Source organism: Cicer arietinum, chromosome 6, assembly GCF_000331145.2.
Source record: "Cicer arietinum cultivar CDC Frontier isolate Library 1 chromosome 6, Cicar.CDCFrontier_v2.0, whole genome shotgun sequence".
Taxonomy (NCBI): Eukaryota; Viridiplantae; Streptophyta; class Magnoliopsida; order Fabales; family Fabaceae; genus Cicer; species Cicer arietinum.
Window position 1 is genome coordinate 14566583 of NC_021165.2, and position 19820 is coordinate 14586402.

The following is a 19820-nucleotide window of genomic DNA, read 5'->3' on the forward strand; positions in this document are numbered from 1 at the left end:
AGAGAGGCAATAAATCTTAACTCAACCTCTCCAAGATATCGTGAGCTATTGTTTGGCAGATGCTAGGGGAACTCAGTTCCTTTGTGCTTAGTTTTCTTTTCCTTGTTTTCTTTTTAATTTCCCATTGATAAAAAAAAAACCTCCCCAAGTTATAGTCAATTATAGCGAAACCACTAAGGTCTAGTACAACTGGTTGGTGCGCAATGTGTGTGAGTGTCGGAAACCTCGGGGTACTGAATTCAATTCTACTCATAAAAAAAAAAAAGTCAACTATAGCAACAAACAAGGAGAAAACATCTTCAACTAATAATCTAAACTAGCAACAAACAACAAACACCAAACTTATCCCACATTCTAAATTGCTCAAGGAATCAAATCACCTACTTCTTCCACACCGTTTTCTTCCGTATACCACAGAATCAAGAAAATCATATATAACTAAATAAGCATTGGGAAATTGATGATTCGATATATAGTAAGAATGAAAAAACTACAAACTCCTCAAACATCCCACGAGTTAATTATTCCAGAACCGAAGTGCAATAGTAAAAAAAGAATCTTTTAGTTAGAGATAATAAAAACATGATAGCTTAGTAATTGGGGAATAAAACAATGAAAAACATATTTGAGTTTAATGGGAAGAAGGAAAGTAAAACAAAAATAAATAAATAAACAGAAGAAGAAGAACCTGAAAGGGAGAAGAACATGGTAGTTGAGTGGTGGCGTTGAGGGCGATGAAGGTTAGTTACGTGAAGGTGAATGGCAATGTGATTATGTGAATGTGAGAGAAGACTCAATATTTGGCGCGATTGTAACTAAAGCGGCAATTACAAACACGAACCCTAAACGACTATAACAAAATATATTAACAACCAAAATTTCAATATATACTGATTTTTCTTCCTTCGTGTGAAGTTTTCAATTGTAATCTTGGTACAAATATGTATTCAGTATCTATTTATTATTCTGTTTTTTTCTTTCTTAAACACAGATAATGATTTTGGAATTTCTAATCTATATCTTTTTTTACATTGAATAGCAAGATTTGGTGTATTATTTTTAATTTTATTATTTATTTAAATCTTTTATTTACAATTTTATTATTTTTTATTTTATGAAATAATGAATTTAATTTTAAATTTGAATATAAACTGATCTAATCCTAATTTAAGTTTTAAAATCAAATCTAATCAAATCTTTATATCAATTCTTTTTTAATCTTTAAATCAATCTTAACAAATCAAATTTAAACTATTCCTTTGTACCAAAAAAGTACTATTTCTAATTTAATTTGAAATTGAAAATGTAGCAATAAAAATAATAATATTAAATCATACAGTTCCGTCTTTCAAAATTAATTTTTACTAAGACAGAGAAGGACTAATATTTGTTTGAAAATTGACGGACAAACACAACACATAAGTGTAGTTTGCACTTGATGATAAATAAATAAAATAAATAGTACAATATTGATCTTTTATCTTTTATTTTTTATCGTTGGTGGTAAATAAATATATCAAATTAAATAAATATATTTTTTGTCGTTTATCTTTTATTTGAATTTAAATTTTTTTATTTATTTTTACAGAATTATCTTAGTCATTTATATTTTATTTGTTTTTACTCATTTTATTTTGTTCTTATTATTTTATTTTAGTCCTATAAAAAATACATATTAAAATTAGTCATTATAATATATAAAATATTTAATTTTATAATTGAGTAACATAAATGATCAAATAAGACGCATGTTATTTCAAGGCTCCAAAACAAATGGTTATTATACACATATCATATGAATCAACTAATACAAGCATAAACATAAACATGAACAATTTTTATATGGATTAAAAAAAAACAATAATAATCAAATACAAAATTAAATATACTTTTTGTAACAAAAAAATTATTGTAATAAAAGAAAAATATGACATATATTTGATCGGATTAAATACATTTTAAAATTTATATTTGTATTCACCTTATTACCTCTAAATTTTCGCTACCAATTCATAAAGTTATTTTAAATTTTATAAATCCATAAATTACTTTGAAACTTTGACATTTTTATATTAGATTAATTGTGTAAGCACCACTTGTTATTATACATATATTAAAAAAAGTAAGTTATAAATTTAATATGTTTATTTTATGTATAATATTTTTAAAATAGCATTTATATTTAAATATATTTAACTTGATTTTTCAATTTTACATGCTAAAATAAATTAATAGTAGTATATTTATAAATAATAAAATAAATGCATATTGTTTTTTTAAAAAAATTATATTTAGAGATAAGTTTTTTTCTTGTCATATAATATTTATAATTACTGACAATGAGAATAGTTTCATTAAAATCATCTAAAGTATGAAGTCATGATTGCAAAATGTTCTTTAAAAAATATTAAAAGTTAGTAAGTTCTTACATAGCTTTTATAATTTTAAAGATTTATTTTATTAAAACATTAATTTTATTCCTTTTTTTTATAAATTTGCACCTTTTTCGCATACTCCTACTAGTATTAAGAAAAGTAAATACTAAATTTAACATGTTAATTTTATGTGTAAATATTCTTAAATTTTGTATTTTAACGAGTGAAACTTAATTTTTTTTCTTTATATTTATAGGTAAACTAATAGTCTTAATAAAGAGTTTATTTGAAAATATAATCAATACACTTAATAATTTAAAAAGTACTTTTATTTATAAATAACTTTTTAAAGAATCCTTATGATTATTAGACACATTTATAGTCTATGAAAATTCCGATCCTATACATCCTATATTTGTGTCAATAATTCAATACACCCATAAGAAGAATAATACTTGCCTTAAAAGAATAAAGAAGAGTAATATTTCCCTATTCAAAAAATACAATATTTTACTAGGAAATAACTTCCGGGTATTTATGAGTGAAATATACTTTGAAAAATATTTTTGAATAGTGTAATGATGTAAATATGAGAGGCAGAAGAACAAACAACTTCACAAAATCAAATGGTAACCCAAACCGGACCCACTCATGTATTGTTGAAGAACCTCATTGCTGACACAATTAGTGCTTCCACAGCCCATTTAATTCTAAACCCCAAAAAGAAACAGAAACATAGATAAAATCAAAATCAAAATCAAAATAAAAAACGGCACGAGAAGAACGCCATTCAAAAAAGCACCTAACAAATTGCGGTGTCAGCATTTGTGCATGGCCACGTATTCAAAAGTATTTTTGGTCAAATCCTTCCGTCCTCAAACTTGGAGTACTACTACCTCGAGAGTTAACTATTTTTATCACGTGAGTTTGATTTTAAAAATTATAGATAATTTATTTATTATTTTATGAAAATTATCACATAAATAAATATATAAATAATATCTATAAATTCGTATATTCTATTTATAAATTTATTTATACGTCACATTTTTTTGAGGTTGGATAAACTACTTACACTTTTTCAACTTTTTCTAAAGTAGCCTATAAAAGTTCTTTTAGACGAGGCCTAGGGATATACACAGCTAATTAAAAACGGTTTCATACTCACTATATATTATACTATATTATATAATTTCAATCTATTTTTATAATAAACTATGATAAAAGTGATAATTTTTTTAACATATATATTAATATATAATTATTTTATATTAATAATATATTTCTATTAATTTATTAATAATAATATTATAGGATTAAAAGCAAAACATAATATAATCACATAGGGATTAAAAAGATATTTTGTTTTAATTTGATTAAAATATTTTAATTCAAGGTAGTCGAAATATAATTTTAAATTACTGACTGCCGTACTAATTATTTACTAATAAAATAATTTTTTAAATTTGTGATTATTTATCTTATTATAACAATTTGTTTCTTTATAAATTTGTTATTTCAAATTAATCATCTATATTATTCGACATGCACAATTATTTATTTATTTATTTATTTATTTATTTTTAAAAAATGTTGATGCGTCGAGCTACATCAAAATATTTTTTAATAACTTTTTTCAAATATTTGTTTTATAAAGAAAATATAAACTATCATCTTCATCACCACCCTATCTAAATATTTCAAGCACATTTTAAACACAAACAACTAATTTGAAACATAAAAATTAAAAGAAAAAATCAAAAAACTAAATAAAAAATGACTATAAATATAATCTTAAATTTATTATAATATAAATATTTAAAGTACAATTGCAATCGTAATTTAAAATCATATACAAATTCAACTAAAACAACAACATTAAAAGAGAAAAGTATTAACAAAATCCACGATGTACCACTGTGTCTATAATTTTAACAAAGCTACACTCTAGAAGTATTAGATATTACTTTGATTTTGTCAAAATTATATTAAGAAGCATTATTTACCACATTTCATCTATTCAATCCATTAAATTGGTCTTCACAAAAAAAAAAACTATTAAATTGATGAGAAGTTATTGATTGTTGTTTATATTTTATTCTGAATAATGAGCTATTTTGCTTATACTAATTTATTCCAAAGAGTATATTTTTAAAAAGGTTATTTTATATGTAATTAATGTTTGCCTATGGATTAGACACAGAAAGCCAAGTGTGTTTTAACAATATGTGTTACTAATTTAGAATTTTACATAAGTTGATTTCCAATTTGGTTAAGAATATACTCATGAGTGATGTACATAATTAGTTCAGTGCTTAGTTTAAGCAATCCAATTAATTAAAGGAGCAAAAAACAAATATGCATAGTGCATGCATACAGTAACATATCCTAATACAGCCAAAGCCACACACAATAGACAAAGTCAAAGTATAACACTAATAACTATAAAGGTTTAGAAAAATGTTACATGTATCAACATCAATTCATAATTATCTAATCTAATAATAACTTGATATCTATAGCTAACTAGCCACATAAATCACTGCAATCAAACTTTTGAATCCATCGAATCACATTACATGAAATATGTTGCTTCTAACATAGCTCTCTGTCTCATCTTCAGTGTTGTTGCTTTCATTGATATATGTTGACTTCGAATTCAAAGGTGTGTGACTTGATGAAGGAGTAGATAGAACTGAACTGAAATTGAAGTTCTGGTTGATATTATTGGAACTAAAGGTTGAGATTTCTGATATGTGAGGGTTCATAAGATCATTTTCATGATAGTCAGAAATGTAGTAATTATTATAGTTTGGTAATTGATGCACATAATAATCCTCATTTTTATTACTTGAAGAAATTTCATTGCAATGCAAATCATCACTTAATTGAGCATGTTCATGTTGTTGTTGGAAACCAATTTCACTGAAAAATGATGAGTATGAATAATCATAAGGTGGATTCAACATGTTTGAGTGTGAAACTTGTTGGTTCTGATAATCAATTTGGAGAATCTCTTGTCCATTTTGAGAGTTGAATAGTGATGAAGCAAACTTTAGAATCTCAGGGTTCACTAATGGCTGTGTACCAATTTGCCTTTGGATGTTGTTCATTTGTGATGAAACAGAGCCATAAAGAGATGAATTTAGGATACAAGAAAGGTTCAAAAGATCAAGGCGTGGATTATGTGTCACTGGATCAATTCCCATTTTTAAGAGTCTTTTCCTAATGTGAGTGTTCCAATAGTTTTTTATTTCATTGTCCGTTCTTCCGGGAAGCCTAGAAGCAATACAAGACCACCTACACAATTCAATAATATATAACTTAAGTCATAAAAACCTCGAATAGTTTCTTAATCATAATGATTATTAATATATATATATTTGATTTATGTTATATAATTTACGTTAATTTTAAATATGTTTTTGTTTCCTGCATATTTGTAAGATAAAAAACATATATAAATATTTCGACTACCATTTACTTATATTTTATTTCAGAGAAAGGGATATAAGTTAATATAAACTAAGAGGTTTAGTTATTACTTGTTGCCAAGAATACTATGAAGTTGTATTATGGTTTCCTCCTCTTCGAAAGAGAATCGACCTCGCTTTATATCGGGTCGAAGATAGTTTGTCCAACGAAGACGACAACTCTTTCCACACCTTCGCAACCCTACATTTCAAACAAAATTAACCAAATAAGTTAGTTCAAGTGCAGAAAAAGTAGTACTACTAATAACGTTCACTATTTTGGTATATATACCAGCATTTTTTGGGAGTAATCTCCAGTTGCTATAACCATGTTTGTGAATATAATCAATGAGTTTTTGGTCTTCTTCTTGTGTCCATGGTCCTCTCTTGAGGCCATTCTTTTCACAGCAAGGTGTTCTTCCCATGATAAAGCTATGAAGTTATAATTGTTGAGCTATAATTAAGCTACTTGGTCAAAGAGTTTGCGTGAAGTAGAAATTTTGGACAAAGAGAGAAGTTTTGTGCTTAAATTTTGTATTGTATGAGACTCAACTCAATTTAACTGCTTCTTGTTGTATAAATAGAAATTAAATGTAAGAAACAAGAGAAGTCAAATGTTTTTGGTGCCGTCCTATGTTGTTGTGTTGCAACGTGTCCCTCTGTTTATCATCATCAAGTAAAATTTATCTATGTAGTTTTTGTATACATATATGTTGTTTTGTTTCACATCACTTTGAAATTTAATTATCATTGTTACATTTTTGTGATCTCTTTTAATGCTACATATCAGGGATTCAAGCATCATTTTTCGGGTGAGTGTGACTGTTACCTTCTGTATTCATATTAGCTGTAAACAACCTCACAATGCCACGTAGCGCCCAATAAACATAAATTAATTAGTACTTCCTAAGTAGACAGACATATCTTATTTTTCTTACTTTTTATTTTTGACATGGTACTTTATCTTACCTTTAGTAAAAAAAAAATGATTTGGAAAAGAGAGGCTAATCATAAAAAAAAAAATCATTAAAAATCTATATCTTCCTCTCCTATCTTATTTTTTTGGATCAACCATGTCTCTATTTCTCTTTTTTCACTCCATCAAAATCTTTCATCTCTCATTCCCTGAGTTGAAACAAACAGACCTTAAAACAAAAGTCATGCAAATATATCGCATTATGAATAATGATGTGTTGGTTATAGTGAAATTAACAAGAGACAAATGATAGGATACATGATTTTAAATTTTAATTATTTGGTTCATTATTGGATGGTAGATAATGGAAGAGAGGAGACTCTCCTGATAGTCTTGTTTGGTTAGACGAATAAGAGAAGTTTTAAAGACAAAACTTTCAAAATGGAACTCTAAGATGATCATCTCATTGGATCGTCAAGGGTCTCAATAGGAATCTATAAGGGGAGAGGATGAGAGAGAGAAGAAAAATAAAAATATGTTTGGTTTAGGAAGAGAGAAAAAAAATTAAATTGATTTTTAAGTGTATTAAGCTATCTCCCCTCTAAATCTCCTTAAAATAGAAGAAGAACAAAAATGCGATTTAGGAGGAATTTTGTCCTCTCCCTCCTAAATGTTGAACCAAACACATATAATTTAAAATATTGGATCCGTTTATTTAAAATTTTAAAAAAGTGATTTTTACTTTATATTTTAAAAAGTGAAGTTGTTTTAGACAAATTTGTTACCAATTAAAAAAAGTATTTTTGACATTCAATAATTTAGATATTTATTATTAGAGATTTTAACATGATAAAAATTACATTAAAAAAAAGACAATATCTTTCAAAAATGATTTTTGTGAAGAGCTTTTAAAAATAACTTTTCATTTTAATAATTTTTTGAAATTTTATTATAAAAAATGTTATTGCAAATTGATCAAATATTTAAAATGATATTTTAAGATAAACCATTTAAATCGATTTTTTATTTAAAAATTTATTTTAATTATTTTTTAAAACTGTTACAACAAAAAAAATAAAATACTATAAAATCATTTAAAAAAAATATTGAACAAATGACCTCGTTATCACTATTTTCCTCCATCTTTCTCAAACCAAACACACCATAAATTAATATTTATATTGACTTCAAATCTAAATTTAAATAGTTATTATGATCTTAAATTTTACAATAACAAATAATATAATTTTTCATTTTTCATTAATCTTCTATTAAATTATTTTCCTCCACTTGTCAAATTAAACACCACATTTTCAATTCTCGCCCCTTCCATTCACCTTTTCCCCCTCCATAAAAAATAATATTTAATTTTAAAAATACAAATTTTTACTTTATATACATGTTAGAGGTGAGACTACTAAACTCATTGTTTTAAGCCTCACCTAGAAAACGTTGCCTTATAGATGAAAATTTTATCCCCTGCCTCCACGAATATATCCCTATTACAATGACTCAAAAATTCCAAATTTACTCTTTTTTATCTTTCACCATTTCACCATTTCATTTTTTACTTTTATCTCAAATATTTTTGATCAATCACACTTTTAATCCATTACGTTTTTCTATAAGAATTTTTTCTTGGAATAAATAATTTTTTTTTGTTGTTTTAAAAATTTTTATACTTCAAATTTTTTCAAATACATTTTTATTCTAAGTGTGTTGTGCAAAACTTGAAACATCAAGTTTTTCAAAAAATTTGGATGAAAATATATAAGAGAAAAACTGACTTTATTTATTTATAAAAAATGACAAAATTAAAAATTCACATTCATTGTGGGACAGAGGTATAATTTTGAGGGTAGGAGGTATTCTTTTTTATAGATGAATGGGCCTCTATTTGAAGCCCAACAAGCAATTAAAGCCGAACAGAAAACACGAAGGCTATGGAGACGGTTTGCAAGTAAATTATTTACACTTTGTTGCATAATATTATTGTATTATAGAGTAAATCTTATATGTGGTATAAACTCAAATTAAAATATTTGGGTAAACACTTACAAATAAAAAAATTCATTAATAAATAATTTAATCGTATTACTTAATTTTTTACTTTGTATTTGTGTATGCTCCAATTATTTATATCCAAATATTGTGTCTAAATAAATATTTTTCTATAAAATAAGATGTTGTATAATATTAACTTATCTTATATAGTAAAAAAAAATTAAGTCGAGTGATATATTAATTTATTAATTAATTTATAAATATTTATAAATATTTGTTACTTTACTGAAATTTTTTGTAAAAATAATAGTTAAAAAACTTTAAAATATACTTTTAAAATTTTCTAATTTAAAAATAAGGTACACGAAATTTTAAAAATTAACTTATACTTCCTTCTTTCATCGTATAATATTTATTGTATTTGACAAATTCATTCTGATTAAAAAAAATATAATAAAAGAAATAATAAATTTATTAATTTTATTATTATCATCTATGGCTGTATTTTCATTCTAATAAATATAAAACATAGAATAATAATTTGAGAGTTATGTAAATTATATTAATTAAAAAATATAATTAAAAAATAATAAACGGTGAATTGAAAACCAAAAGTGAAGAGATAAATATTTGTTTTTCAATTCCAACGATGATTTTGGTACTGAATGAGAGTGATGTCTAAGTTAGTGGTCAAAAAAGTTAGCTATTTCCATGTAACTAGCCTGTGTTGTTTGATCGAGCTTTTGACCGTGGAGGTTAAAAGAAGATGAATCCTTTTTCGAATAGTCAACCCCATTCGCGTGTAGCCGTGTACTGGTTACTTGGAAGAGGGCCACACCACATTTTCCGCGAACCATCATTGCGACGTCGTATTCCCAAAATATTTCATTTCCCATTGAACTACACAAAGCGTGGACGTCAAACAAACTTTCTCCATCCCAGTTCATTAACTCTTCACATCCGCGTCTACTGCACTCTCTTTTCCATTACAGAAGAAAGTAAACGACGTCGTTTACCATATTACCTGCCCTCCTTTGAAAGTTGAAAATTGTTATTGTAATTGTAATGTGAATGTGAAAGTCAAGCCCCTCGCTTCGCTTTCTTCATTTTCTTTTCTTCTTCAGTTTCTCAGAACAACAGAGCGAGCGACAGAGAGATAGAGAGAGAGAGAGAGAGCATGGCCGTTGCTGATCCCAAACCTCACTCCGAACCTAAGGTCTGGAATTTCTTCAAGCTTCCTTTTCGCCATTCAAGCACCGCTTCCAGCGGAACGACGTCGTCTTCTGCTAACCTTCATCATCACCACAACCCTAACAACAATAACAATCACAATCCTCCCGTTGAGGGTTCCACTTCTCACTCTTCCAATTCAGTTTCTTCTGTTGCCAGATCGCTTCTCCCAACACGACGTCGTCTCAAGCTTGATCCTTCTAACAAGCTTTACTTCCCTTGTCTGTATTGTCTCTTCCTTCGCTTAATTTTTCTTTTTTTAATTGAGATATAATCAGTTTTTATGTTTGTGCCTTCCTTTGCCTGCAATTTAATGATAATTGCTTTTATTATGATCTGTTTTGGTCATTGCTGGAATTTATATCTACAATTATTTATTTCAATTTAATTAGGGAGGGGGTTGGGTTGTTTTAATTTAAGTCTTTAATTAAACTATCTAAAACTAGAAACTTTTTATTCAGTTAAAATTAAAAAATCCTTGCATGTTATTTTCAATATGGCTTAACAAATACACGGATTGTTGGTGTTGGGAATCACAGATTAAAAAGTCTTTCCAAAAATGGAAAACTTGAAATGGTTCCATGGCTGGAGTTTTGGGGGTATATGAATGTGATTTAAGAACAAATATAAAATTATTCAATGTTGTTATATGCTTCTGTTAGCTGCTTTTTCTCTTCATTATAGTTGTTGCACTTTTTGCTGAAGTGAGTGGCGAAAATAGATACGATGAAGTGAAAGAACACAAAGCATTTGATTTTAGTTCCGGGGCAAATTTTATTCATCGAAATGATGAAAATACTTTTATGATGTAAATAAAAGATCTTTTGTTTGTTTGTTTCAATGTATGGTCATTTATTGTCAGTGAATCTTTCCCCATGTCTGCATATGCTGTGGAGGTTGAGAGGCTTCATAGAGTACAATATGCTAAAAATTAGAAAGGTGTACATCCTGAATTTTCTAGATTATTTGGAATACTAATTGTGCGATTCTATATTTGAACTTGATTATAAATTTGAATGGAAGCAATAATGCTTTACCTTGTACACAATGGTAGTTACTAGGGATTGCTTTTGAATTATTAAATAGTTGTCTGTCTTGAAAATGATATATGTGTGGCAGATGTTGAATAAGATAGATGTGCATAGCTAAGATACCAATTATAAGTTACAGGGATTTCAAGTTTTAATGCTGCAGAAACTCTAATTTTGAAAGAATTTGGTAAATGAATGAGCTAGACGGCAAATATAAATTGAAAAATTCCCTTTGCGATCATCCTTTCATTGTCTGGTCCAGAAATATATACAGCAGATTTTTTAATCTAGTACTTCTCCACACACGATTGTCATTTTATGTATCCTTGTGTTATACTCAATTTGTCCCCTCTTTCCTTACTGTCTTGTGTAGATGAGCCAGGAAAACAGGTTAGGAGTGCCATCAAGATTAAAAACACCAGTAAATCTCATGTAGCTTTCAAGGTATAGTGAAATATGTTCATCTGTTTATTTATCCCACTATTATATACTATCATACAGGCTTCAAGAAAAGTCAAACATGTTCATTGTTGATTTATTCTCCTATTTTATATGTTTCCTTTCCTCGTTTGCTATTTTTGTGGTTGAGATGTTTTGATTGAGTGTCATACTCAACTATTCTGTTCTTACTTTTATTATGTCACTGCTTTGCAGGAAAAATATTAATTTATAATTGTATAAACTTTTCGAATCTTCCCTATTCAAAATTATTGCTGGAATTAAACTATCTGTTCTGAGCTATTTCTTCGTTTATCATAGTTTCAAACAACTGCACCGAAAAGCTGTTTCATGCGTCCTCCTGGGGCTATCCTTGCACCTGGTGAGAGTATCATAGCAACCGGTAGGCAATATTCTATTTCTCTACATATTCCTTTTTGTGTGTAACAAAAGCTAGTCATAAATTTAAGGTTTAGTTATCTTTCTAATCTGTATTCTGTTTACTAGTGTTCAAGTTTGTAGAGCAACCAGAAAATAATGAAAAGCCCGAAAAAAGTGGACTCAAATTTAAAATCATGAGTTTGAAGGTCAAAGGTCCAATTGATTACGTCCCTGAGCTGGTTAGTTAATTTTATTTTGCTATACACTCTCACTTTTGTCAAAAAAATGAGATGTTATTGTCTCATCATAATTCTCTTTTTAAATACCACTCGTTCGTTTACACGAGCATCCAACAATCACGTGACTGGATATATTCACTGGTTACCTATCTCTCACACACAAACACTAAAAATTCAAGTGCATCTAGTGGTGGACCTTGGCTTCATTTTTTGAGGGGGCCGGAAATAAGTTTTAAGTATAATGGAAATGGTATAATTTGAATTTTCTGTTCCGGCACAATGGTAAAGCAGTACTATATCAATTTTAAATGAGGGGAGCAGAGTTTGAACCTTATGTATCACCGTTTTTCATATTTTTTAGTGAATTGTTACTGTGAAAAAGCTGAAAAGAAATGGCAGAAAACAATCATATAGGAATAGAAACCGAGGCCTTTAAGTCACAAAAACAAGCCTTAGCCGCTGCACTAACCGAAATGTCTGATATATTAACGACATACATAATATATATTTAAACCTTTGGGGGAGCCATGGCCCCCCAGTCCTAACTGAGATCCGCCACTGACTGCATCGAGTATTTTATTATAGTTGACTGAAAAGGATGTATATTCACATTTGATTTTGAAAAATTACTCTATGCATATAGATTTTCATCTTTTAAACCATTGACAACTTTATATCATTTTATTGAATTCGTAGGCATAGTATGTGAGGATTGGAGATTTTTATTATGATTGTCAATTAGAAGGTTCACTTTCTTTTGGATGAAGATGATTAATACTCTCTGTCCCTCACTCACATCACAGAATGTGCCGACTATGAAAATTTATATTTTTTTGTTGTATTTCTTAGTTTTCACTTTTTATTACACAGCCATTCAACTGGCTTCAATTCTCTCCTTGATATGATGATAACTTCCTCACTGAGATCTTATTTAGATTTGTTTTCTAATGCAATTATTTTTTCTTCCCGGAAACAGTTTGATGAGCAGAAGGACCAGGTAGCAGTTGAGCAGATTTTGCGAGTTGTTTTTCTAGAGCCAGAGCGTCCAAGTCCTGTGAGTACAGAGATTTTCAGTGTACATGTGTATTTGAGCCAATTTTTGTGGACTTTACACGATTCCTTTTTTTTCTCTCTCTATTCTTGCTGCGCTTATTAATTTATACTTTTGTTACTTTACTGTGGTTGAGACATTCGCTATCAGGTTTTTTCTTTCTTTCTTAGTTGTCTGTATATAATGCAGTAATCGATTGCATAGTACTTATTTGGTTCTATTATTCTTCATTAAGGTTTTGGAAAAACTGAAGCGTCAGCTTGCTGATGCTGATGCTGCCCTTGAAGCACGTAAGAAACCTGCTGAAGATGCGGGCCCTAAAATTATTGGGGAAGGGCTTGTCATAGACGAATGGGTCAGTATGCTACTCATGATTAAATGTTTTCTTTGCAATACTCTCTTTTGGGAAATGCTGCATCTATCTATAATATAATTCCTGATTACTTTTTCAGAAAGAGAGGAGGGAAAGATATCTTGCTAAGCAACAGGGCGAAGTGGTTGTAGATTCTGTATAGGGTGTTTTTCTGGAGATATATGTCGGTGTTATCTTCAGATATTAGTATTAAAATCAAGGCGTCCAATTCTTGGAAAAAATTCAAAAGAATGACAAGTGTGTACTGTAGAGAAAACTATGCTTGGGTGTGTGTGACATCCTCTATGTAGATAAATGTCACATTATGTTTTCAGGCTTTTTTGTTTGTGGAATAATATTTTGATAGATGTATGTGAAATGGATCATTCATGTTCTCAAATGATTAATGAATGTTTTGCTGTCAATTTATTTTGCTATGATTCCGTCTATATGTTTATGATCGAGATTCTTGTAAAAAGAAGCTATAAAGATTTAGATTTAAAACTCTGGACTTAAATTTAAGAAAAATATACATGTTTAAGTTGGGAAAGGGTAAATGTATTCATGTCTTCTTACCATTTTCATTGTCACTAATTAACACTCCAAATATCGGAATAGTAGAGCTCTAAAAGTTTCTCCACAGATTGCTATATATGAAACATACCTCAAGAATAGACTCAGAAACTTTGGATATCAGTGGTTCTGTATATTTCTTTTAATTGTTGTAACGTGTATAGTACTAAAAAAAAAAGTGAATAAGTATTTTTTTCTTTTAAAATGTGTAATGTTATATTATTATAGTGTTTGAAATTATTAAAATTACTAAAAAATATATATTTAACGGTTAAATTAATAAATTAAAGATAAATTTAAAGATCAAAATAATTAATAAAAGATGAATTTAAATTTATTTTTAAATATATATTTAAAGACCATTATAATAATATCTCATATTTAAAAAAATATTTAAACATAATGAAGATACAATCTATAACATAATTTTATCTATGTCATTTTTTTTATCATATCATTTTTTTTAGTGTATTAAATAATAAAAAAAAATATTTATTTTTTGAGAACTAAATGCATGCGGTTGCCAACACAACCCAATACATGAGTCCGTACCTGTATACTCTAAACACAGGATCCAACGTTATAACATTATGGTGATGAAATTAATACGGTGTCTTTTTTTCCTTCCTGGTATGTCGTATAATATGTCCTTTAATGTTGGATGAAATGAAATTCCTTTATACCAAAAGGGTGTAGTTCCATCTCCGTTGAAGACCGTCTTAAATATGGAAATAGTCTCTAGAGGCACTAAAAGCCAAAGATCTTAATTAACAATTACAATGGTTTTAGAAAAAAGCTGAATGGAAACAGACCCAAAACAATTGTTTTAGGCATCGCCATATAATACTTATTTCAAGACATTAAAAATTATATATATACCCCAATCTTTATACATTCATTTAACATCTTAATTTTTTTTATCTCTCTTCTTTTGTTATATAATCAATTTATCACATTTGTCATATTATTTTCACTATTCTTTTTTCTTCTCATTATGGTGTTGATAGATAGAGTGTTGGAATGTATATCAAACATTTTCTTTAGAGTAAATATTCCATTTCGTCTTTGATAACATGTATCAATCTAATTCGTATTTAATCAAAGTTTCAAAATAATTTATCATAAAAAATTAGTATAGACTATCATATTAACTACCTCGCAAATTTGTTATACATTGAGAGAACTTTACTATTAATTTATCTACACATCATATCTAGCTCCATCTAAAATCAACAATCTATACCCATATTTTTCCTTAAGAAAAACTTAACAGAATTGATAATTTACCAACATAGTATATGTGGGTTGGAGTTTTTTTGCAAAGGCAAAATTAATACTTCATTATCAATAAAAGATAGTAGAAGATGTGTCCACAATAAAGAGTGCAAAAACTATTACAATCAACCAACACATTTACACAAGACTCTTCCATAATGATTAACCAATAGCACAACAACTTTGCTTAATTAAACCCTTTTAACTTTTTAGCCCGTATAATATTATAACAGCATTTGCCATATCCCGGCATAGGTAGTGATTTAAGTTTGATTAAATATTGAGTAAGCCAATTTAATGTCTTATTTCCACAGGTATAAATGGAGTAAGCCACACGAAATTTCAAATGTGCATTTATATGTTTAAACTTTGTGAGTGCAACGTTTGTTCAACGAAACAAGAGACACATGAGAAAAATACCCCATAATTTTGAAGAGCAATTCAATACATTGGATACTCTATGTTAGCACCAATAGTATGTTTCACAAGAAAAAAAAAAGATTAATCACTACTATTAAGAAGAATAATTCAAAACCAAGACTAATTACACATTTTTAACAGCTCCCTTGCCCATCTCAACACCATTGCCATAATCATCACCGTGTTCCACATATTTAGACCAATATGGATGTGATTTCCAAACCCTAGTCATCTCTTCAATTGGTATTCCCTTAGTCTCAGGCAACATGAAGTATATATATATCGTCATCACCACAACAAACGCCGCGAAGAAGATAAACAAGCCAAACTTCATGTGACAAAGCATTGTCAAGAAAATTTGTGCAACAAAGAAGGTGAAGAGCATGTTAACCGACACATTGATACTTTGAGCAGCGGAACGAATCTCCAATGGAAAAATCTCACTAGGCACCAACCAACCTAGAGGACCCCATGACCAAGCAAATCCTGCTACATAAATGCAAATGAAGAGCACAACTACTACAGCATACCACTTTGGTAAATCACCAGGATTTCCATCAACTCCAAACTTGGCCCCAATAGCAGCTGCAACTACGACCTGCACACATATAAGAGAACGTTGAGTCAACAAAAGTTGATGTAATTAGTATAAAAGCAAACAATATTATTTACAACCATAATGAAAATTAAAAGAAGTGTACCTGACATAGGATCATTTGAGCTCCACCTTGAAGAAAAAGAGCTCTCCTACCCCACTTGTCAACACCATAAATAGAGACACAAGTAGCAACAACATTAACAACACCAGTGATGACAGCAGACATAAGAGAAGCATCATCCTTAAATCCAATAGAATTAAAGAGGACAGGTGCATAAAACATAATAACATTAATTCCAGTAAATTGTTGGAAAAAGGGAATCATTATAGCCATAGTAAGTTGAGGTCTATATTTCCTTTGCAACAAGTTCCTCCAAGGGTGTTCAACTTGCATGGAAGCTTCACTAGCAGCAACAAGATCATTAAACTCTTCGTCAACATCTTCAACACCACGAATTTTCTTAAGTTGAATTTTAGCAGCATCACGATCACCACGTTCAATCATAGAATTGGGGGTGTCAGGAAGGACTAATGATCCAATAGTTATTATAAGAGCAGGAACCATAGCTCCACCCAAACTTAATCTCCATCCCCAACCTCCTTTGATTTTGGCAAAAAAGTAGTTCAACACATTGGCCACAAGTATACCAATTGTAATTGATAATTGAAATCCAATGTTCAAAGCTCCTCTATATCTGTATGGAGCCATCTCAGAGAGGTACAGTGGCACAGCCTAATAAATTTTAAATAATTAATAATTAACAAATTAAGTCAATTAAGAATAATTAATTAAATATTTCAAATGCAAAGGATGTGGAAAATGATGCATATCATCACATGGAATGAAAAACGGGGCACAATAATTATGGCACTATATAATATTTAAATTAGTGAGAGCAAAGTGCCAAACTATCAAATTGTGTTCAAATCAAGCGATCACACTCAAACTATGTCTATGATAGCGAAAAGAAAAATAAGGCCAAGATTCCTTTTATTTTCACCGCAACCAAACAAGTCAAAAGTTTCAGAACGCAAAGATCAAATCAAATCCTAAGGTGGAAAAAATCAAAATCCACGTTACCCACCAATTAATTACGTCAGCCACTTTCAGAAAAAAATAAAATACTCATTAATTAATTCAATTAATGCCATAAATTTTTTGTAACACCTTACTATATGAGTCTATGAGTCAGTATACTTTATAGAGAAAGAGTTTACTTTCAATTAAACACACACAAAAAGCAAAGAACTAGTTACGACATACATTATAACAATAATTTTAAAAAATACCATATTTAAGCAGGAAAGAAAATTTCAAAAAGCCTGTACAATAATTTACATTTATTAATTTATTATTAATTATTTCTTTTTCTTAAATATCTCTAATTTACATTTCAACAACCAACAATAAATATTATAAAAATATTATTCACTAATCATCTCTTCACATATAAACATGAAAAACAATATTTATTCTCAAAAAATTAATACAACTAACAATTTTTTTAATTCTTGTAATTTTTTAAAATTTTTTCCTTCAAGTAATTTTTATTTATGATCAAAACTAAGGTGAATTAAAATAGTGCAAAACAGACAAATTAAAGGACAACAGACATATTCATTACTTTTTAATTATTATTTAAAGAAAAAAGAGGATAAAACTTCAATGAAGGAATCAAACGCAAACAAGTCTGAATTTGAATCATTCCAAATTTGCTGTACGCTAAAAAAGTGGAAGTATACAGACTCACCCATATTTTGTGTTAAACCGTTTTCAAAAAAAAAAAAAAATAAAGAAATAAAAAAGAAAACAGAGGAAAAGAAAAAAGAGTACCTGATTTGCAAAACCGATACCAAAGCCGAGCAAGATCCGACCGACAATCAACATCCAAACTTGTTGTGCAAAGCCATTAATAAGAGCACCAACAAGGAAAAGAAGACCTCCGAAAAGCATGGAAAGTTTTCTACCAAACTTACGAGTAACGGTGGAAGCCACCAACGACGACAGTAACGCAGCAAGGTAAAGCGACGACGTAAACATTGTCAGTGTTTGACTGTCGTATTGACAGTATTGGTTTGTCGTTTTGTCATCGTTTTTCTTTCTGTATACCGCCGGAAAAAACTTCTTTAAAAACGGATCCATAGACGTCACTCCACCTGATCAAAACCCATTCAACAAAATCAAAACTTATAATACGCTCAAACAAAAAAGAATCAATATCCAAGTAGTATGTATGATTTATGTACCTGAAATCCCAATATCGTAGCCGAAGATCAAACCACCCATGGCAGCCACGATGCATGTTACGGTTACAAAAGGAGTGAGGTTTCCGGGATACTCCTTGTTCCCACCTCCGATGGGTATTCCTACAGCAGGCATTTTTCTGATTGAAAGAAAGTGAGTGAATGAAGCAATAAACAATAGAAACCAGATGGAGGTTTTGGAAACAGAATGGGAAGAGTTTATATAGAGTTAACGAGACTCGAAAACTTTGTTTATTTGGCTTTATCTCTTTTTTCTTTTTCTTTTTTTATGACAACTATTTGGCTATATCTTTTTTTTCTGATGAGCTGTCAATATACAATCATAACTAATTCTTTAGAAAAAACATAAATAATACTTACTCACAGATTAAATATATTCTTTTTATGTTAAAAACAAAAAAGTTAGTTTAAAACAAAAATATTAAGTGACGATAGCCTAATTAATGAATAGATAAGGCAAAGGCAAAAATATTGGATCTTTACGCAAAAAATTAGATTTTATTTTAGAGGAATAACATTCAAATTTGAATGCATAAATAATTTGAATATATCTTTATCTACTACTTTATCTTTAAATTATGATTAATTGAATATATCTTTATCTACCTTTAACTGTCAATAGTATAATTAATATTCTGCCACAATATTTTTAATGTAATGTTTTTAGTATACTTAAATCAGTCACTACTAAAAGAAGAAAAATAACTATTTGCAAATATTAAAAAAAGGTAATTAAAAACAATTAATTTTTTAAATTTTATATAAAATATAAGTTAAATTTATTAAATTTTCCTCTTTTTAATGTCAAATATTTAATTATCAACTTTAAATATTTTAAAGAAACTAGAAAGTGTACTGAAAATAATAGTATTAAATTAATTAAAAATAGTTAATTTTTGCTGATAATAATAGCTAAAATTTAAGAAATTTTTGTTTTTGTTTATAATAATTATTAGAGAAAGTATATTATAATATTGATAATGCACTAATAATTAATGAGAATAATTTGATAATTTTTTTATTTTTCTCTTTTATTTATATACTTTTTTAATATATATATATATAACAATTAAATAATTTAATTATTATGACTCTCGAGAATATATAAATTTAAATTATTACATTAAATATAATTTTAAAAAGATTACTATATAAAAATATTTTTACTCAATAATTAAGTATATATTTGATATTATAGA

At 28.3% G+C, this 19820-nt stretch overlaps 4 protein-coding genes across 4 annotated transcripts in view; 1 reads left to right on the top strand and 3 right to left on the bottom strand.

The window, feature by feature from the left end:
* LOC101500457 (uncharacterized) overlaps positions 1–947 on the bottom strand; it is a 7808-nt gene extending 6861 nt beyond the window's left edge. The window contains exon 1 of the mRNA XM_073369729.1: positions 689–947. The gene's annotated coding sequence lies outside the window, so the exon portion shown is untranslated. The remainder of the gene's footprint in view (positions 1–688) is intronic.
* A 3700-nt stretch (positions 948–4647) lies between these two features.
* Positions 4648–6563, bottom strand: LOC101500770 (transcription factor MYB102-like). The gene is made up of 3 exons (XM_004504902.4): positions 6141–6563; positions 5921–6050; positions 4648–5675 (listed from the first exon to the last, which is right to left on the bottom strand). The coding sequence occupies exons 1-3, from the start codon at positions 6271–6273 to the stop codon at positions 4946–4948; spliced, it is 993 nt and encodes a 330-aa protein (XP_004504959.1). The 5' UTR covers positions 6274–6563; the 3' UTR covers positions 4648–4945.
* Positions 6564–9616: 3053 nt separating this feature from the next.
* LOC101501401 (vesicle-associated protein 4-2) lies at positions 9617–13915 on the top strand. Its single transcript, XM_004504905.4, has 7 exons — positions 9617–10219; positions 11403–11473; positions 11789–11870; positions 11975–12087; positions 13064–13141; positions 13374–13493; positions 13591–13915. Exons 1-7 carry the CDS (start codon positions 9946–9948, stop codon positions 13651–13653), a joined length of 801 nt encoding a protein of 266 aa, XP_004504962.1. The 5' UTR covers positions 9617–9945; the 3' UTR covers positions 13654–13915.
* A 1831-nt stretch (positions 13916–15746) lies between these two features.
* LOC101501085 (sugar transport protein 1-like) lies at positions 15747–18832 on the bottom strand. The gene is made up of 4 exons (XM_004504903.4): positions 18604–18832; positions 18191–18513; positions 16460–17089; positions 15747–16356 (listed from the first exon to the last, which is right to left on the bottom strand). Exons 1-4 carry the CDS (start codon positions 18734–18736, stop codon positions 15883–15885), a joined length of 1560 nt encoding a protein of 519 aa, XP_004504960.1. The 5' UTR covers positions 18737–18832; the 3' UTR covers positions 15747–15882.
* Between the last annotated feature and the right edge of the window lie 988 nt (positions 18833–19820).

Coding starts and splice junctions, on each gene's coding strand:
- LOC101501085 (XM_004504903.4), bottom strand. CDS start 18,736: ATGCCTGCTGTAGGAATACCCATCGGAGGTGGGAACAAGGAGTATCCC. Junction 17,090..18,190: donor GTATCGGTTTTGCAAATCAG/GTACTCTTTTTT, acceptor AAAATTTATTAG/GCTGTGCCACTGTACCTCTC. Junction 16,357..16,459: donor CTCAAATGATCCTATGTCAG/GTACACTTCTTT, acceptor ATATGTGTGCAG/GTCGTAGTTGCAGCTGCTAT.
- LOC101500770 (XM_004504902.4), bottom strand. CDS start 6,273: ATGGGAAGAACACCTTGCTGTGAAAAGAATGGCCTCAAGAGAGGACCA. Junction 6,051..6,140: donor ATTACTCCCAAAAAATGCTG/GTATATATACCA, acceptor TTTGAAATGTAG/GGTTGCGAAGGTGTGGAAAG. Junction 5,676..5,920: donor CATAGTATTCTTGGCAACAA/GTAATAACTAAA, acceptor TGAATTGTGTAG/GTGGTCTTGTATTGCTTCTA.
- LOC101501401 (XM_004504905.4), top strand. CDS start 9,946: ATGGCCGTTGCTGATCCCAAACCTCACTCCGAACCTAAGGTCTGGAAT. Junction 11,474..11,788: donor AATCTCATGTAGCTTTCAAG/GTATAGTGAAAT, acceptor CGTTTATCATAG/TTTCAAACAACTGCACCGAA. Junction 12,088..13,063: donor TTGATTACGTCCCTGAGCTG/GTTAGTTAATTT, acceptor TCCCGGAAACAG/TTTGATGAGCAGAAGGACCA.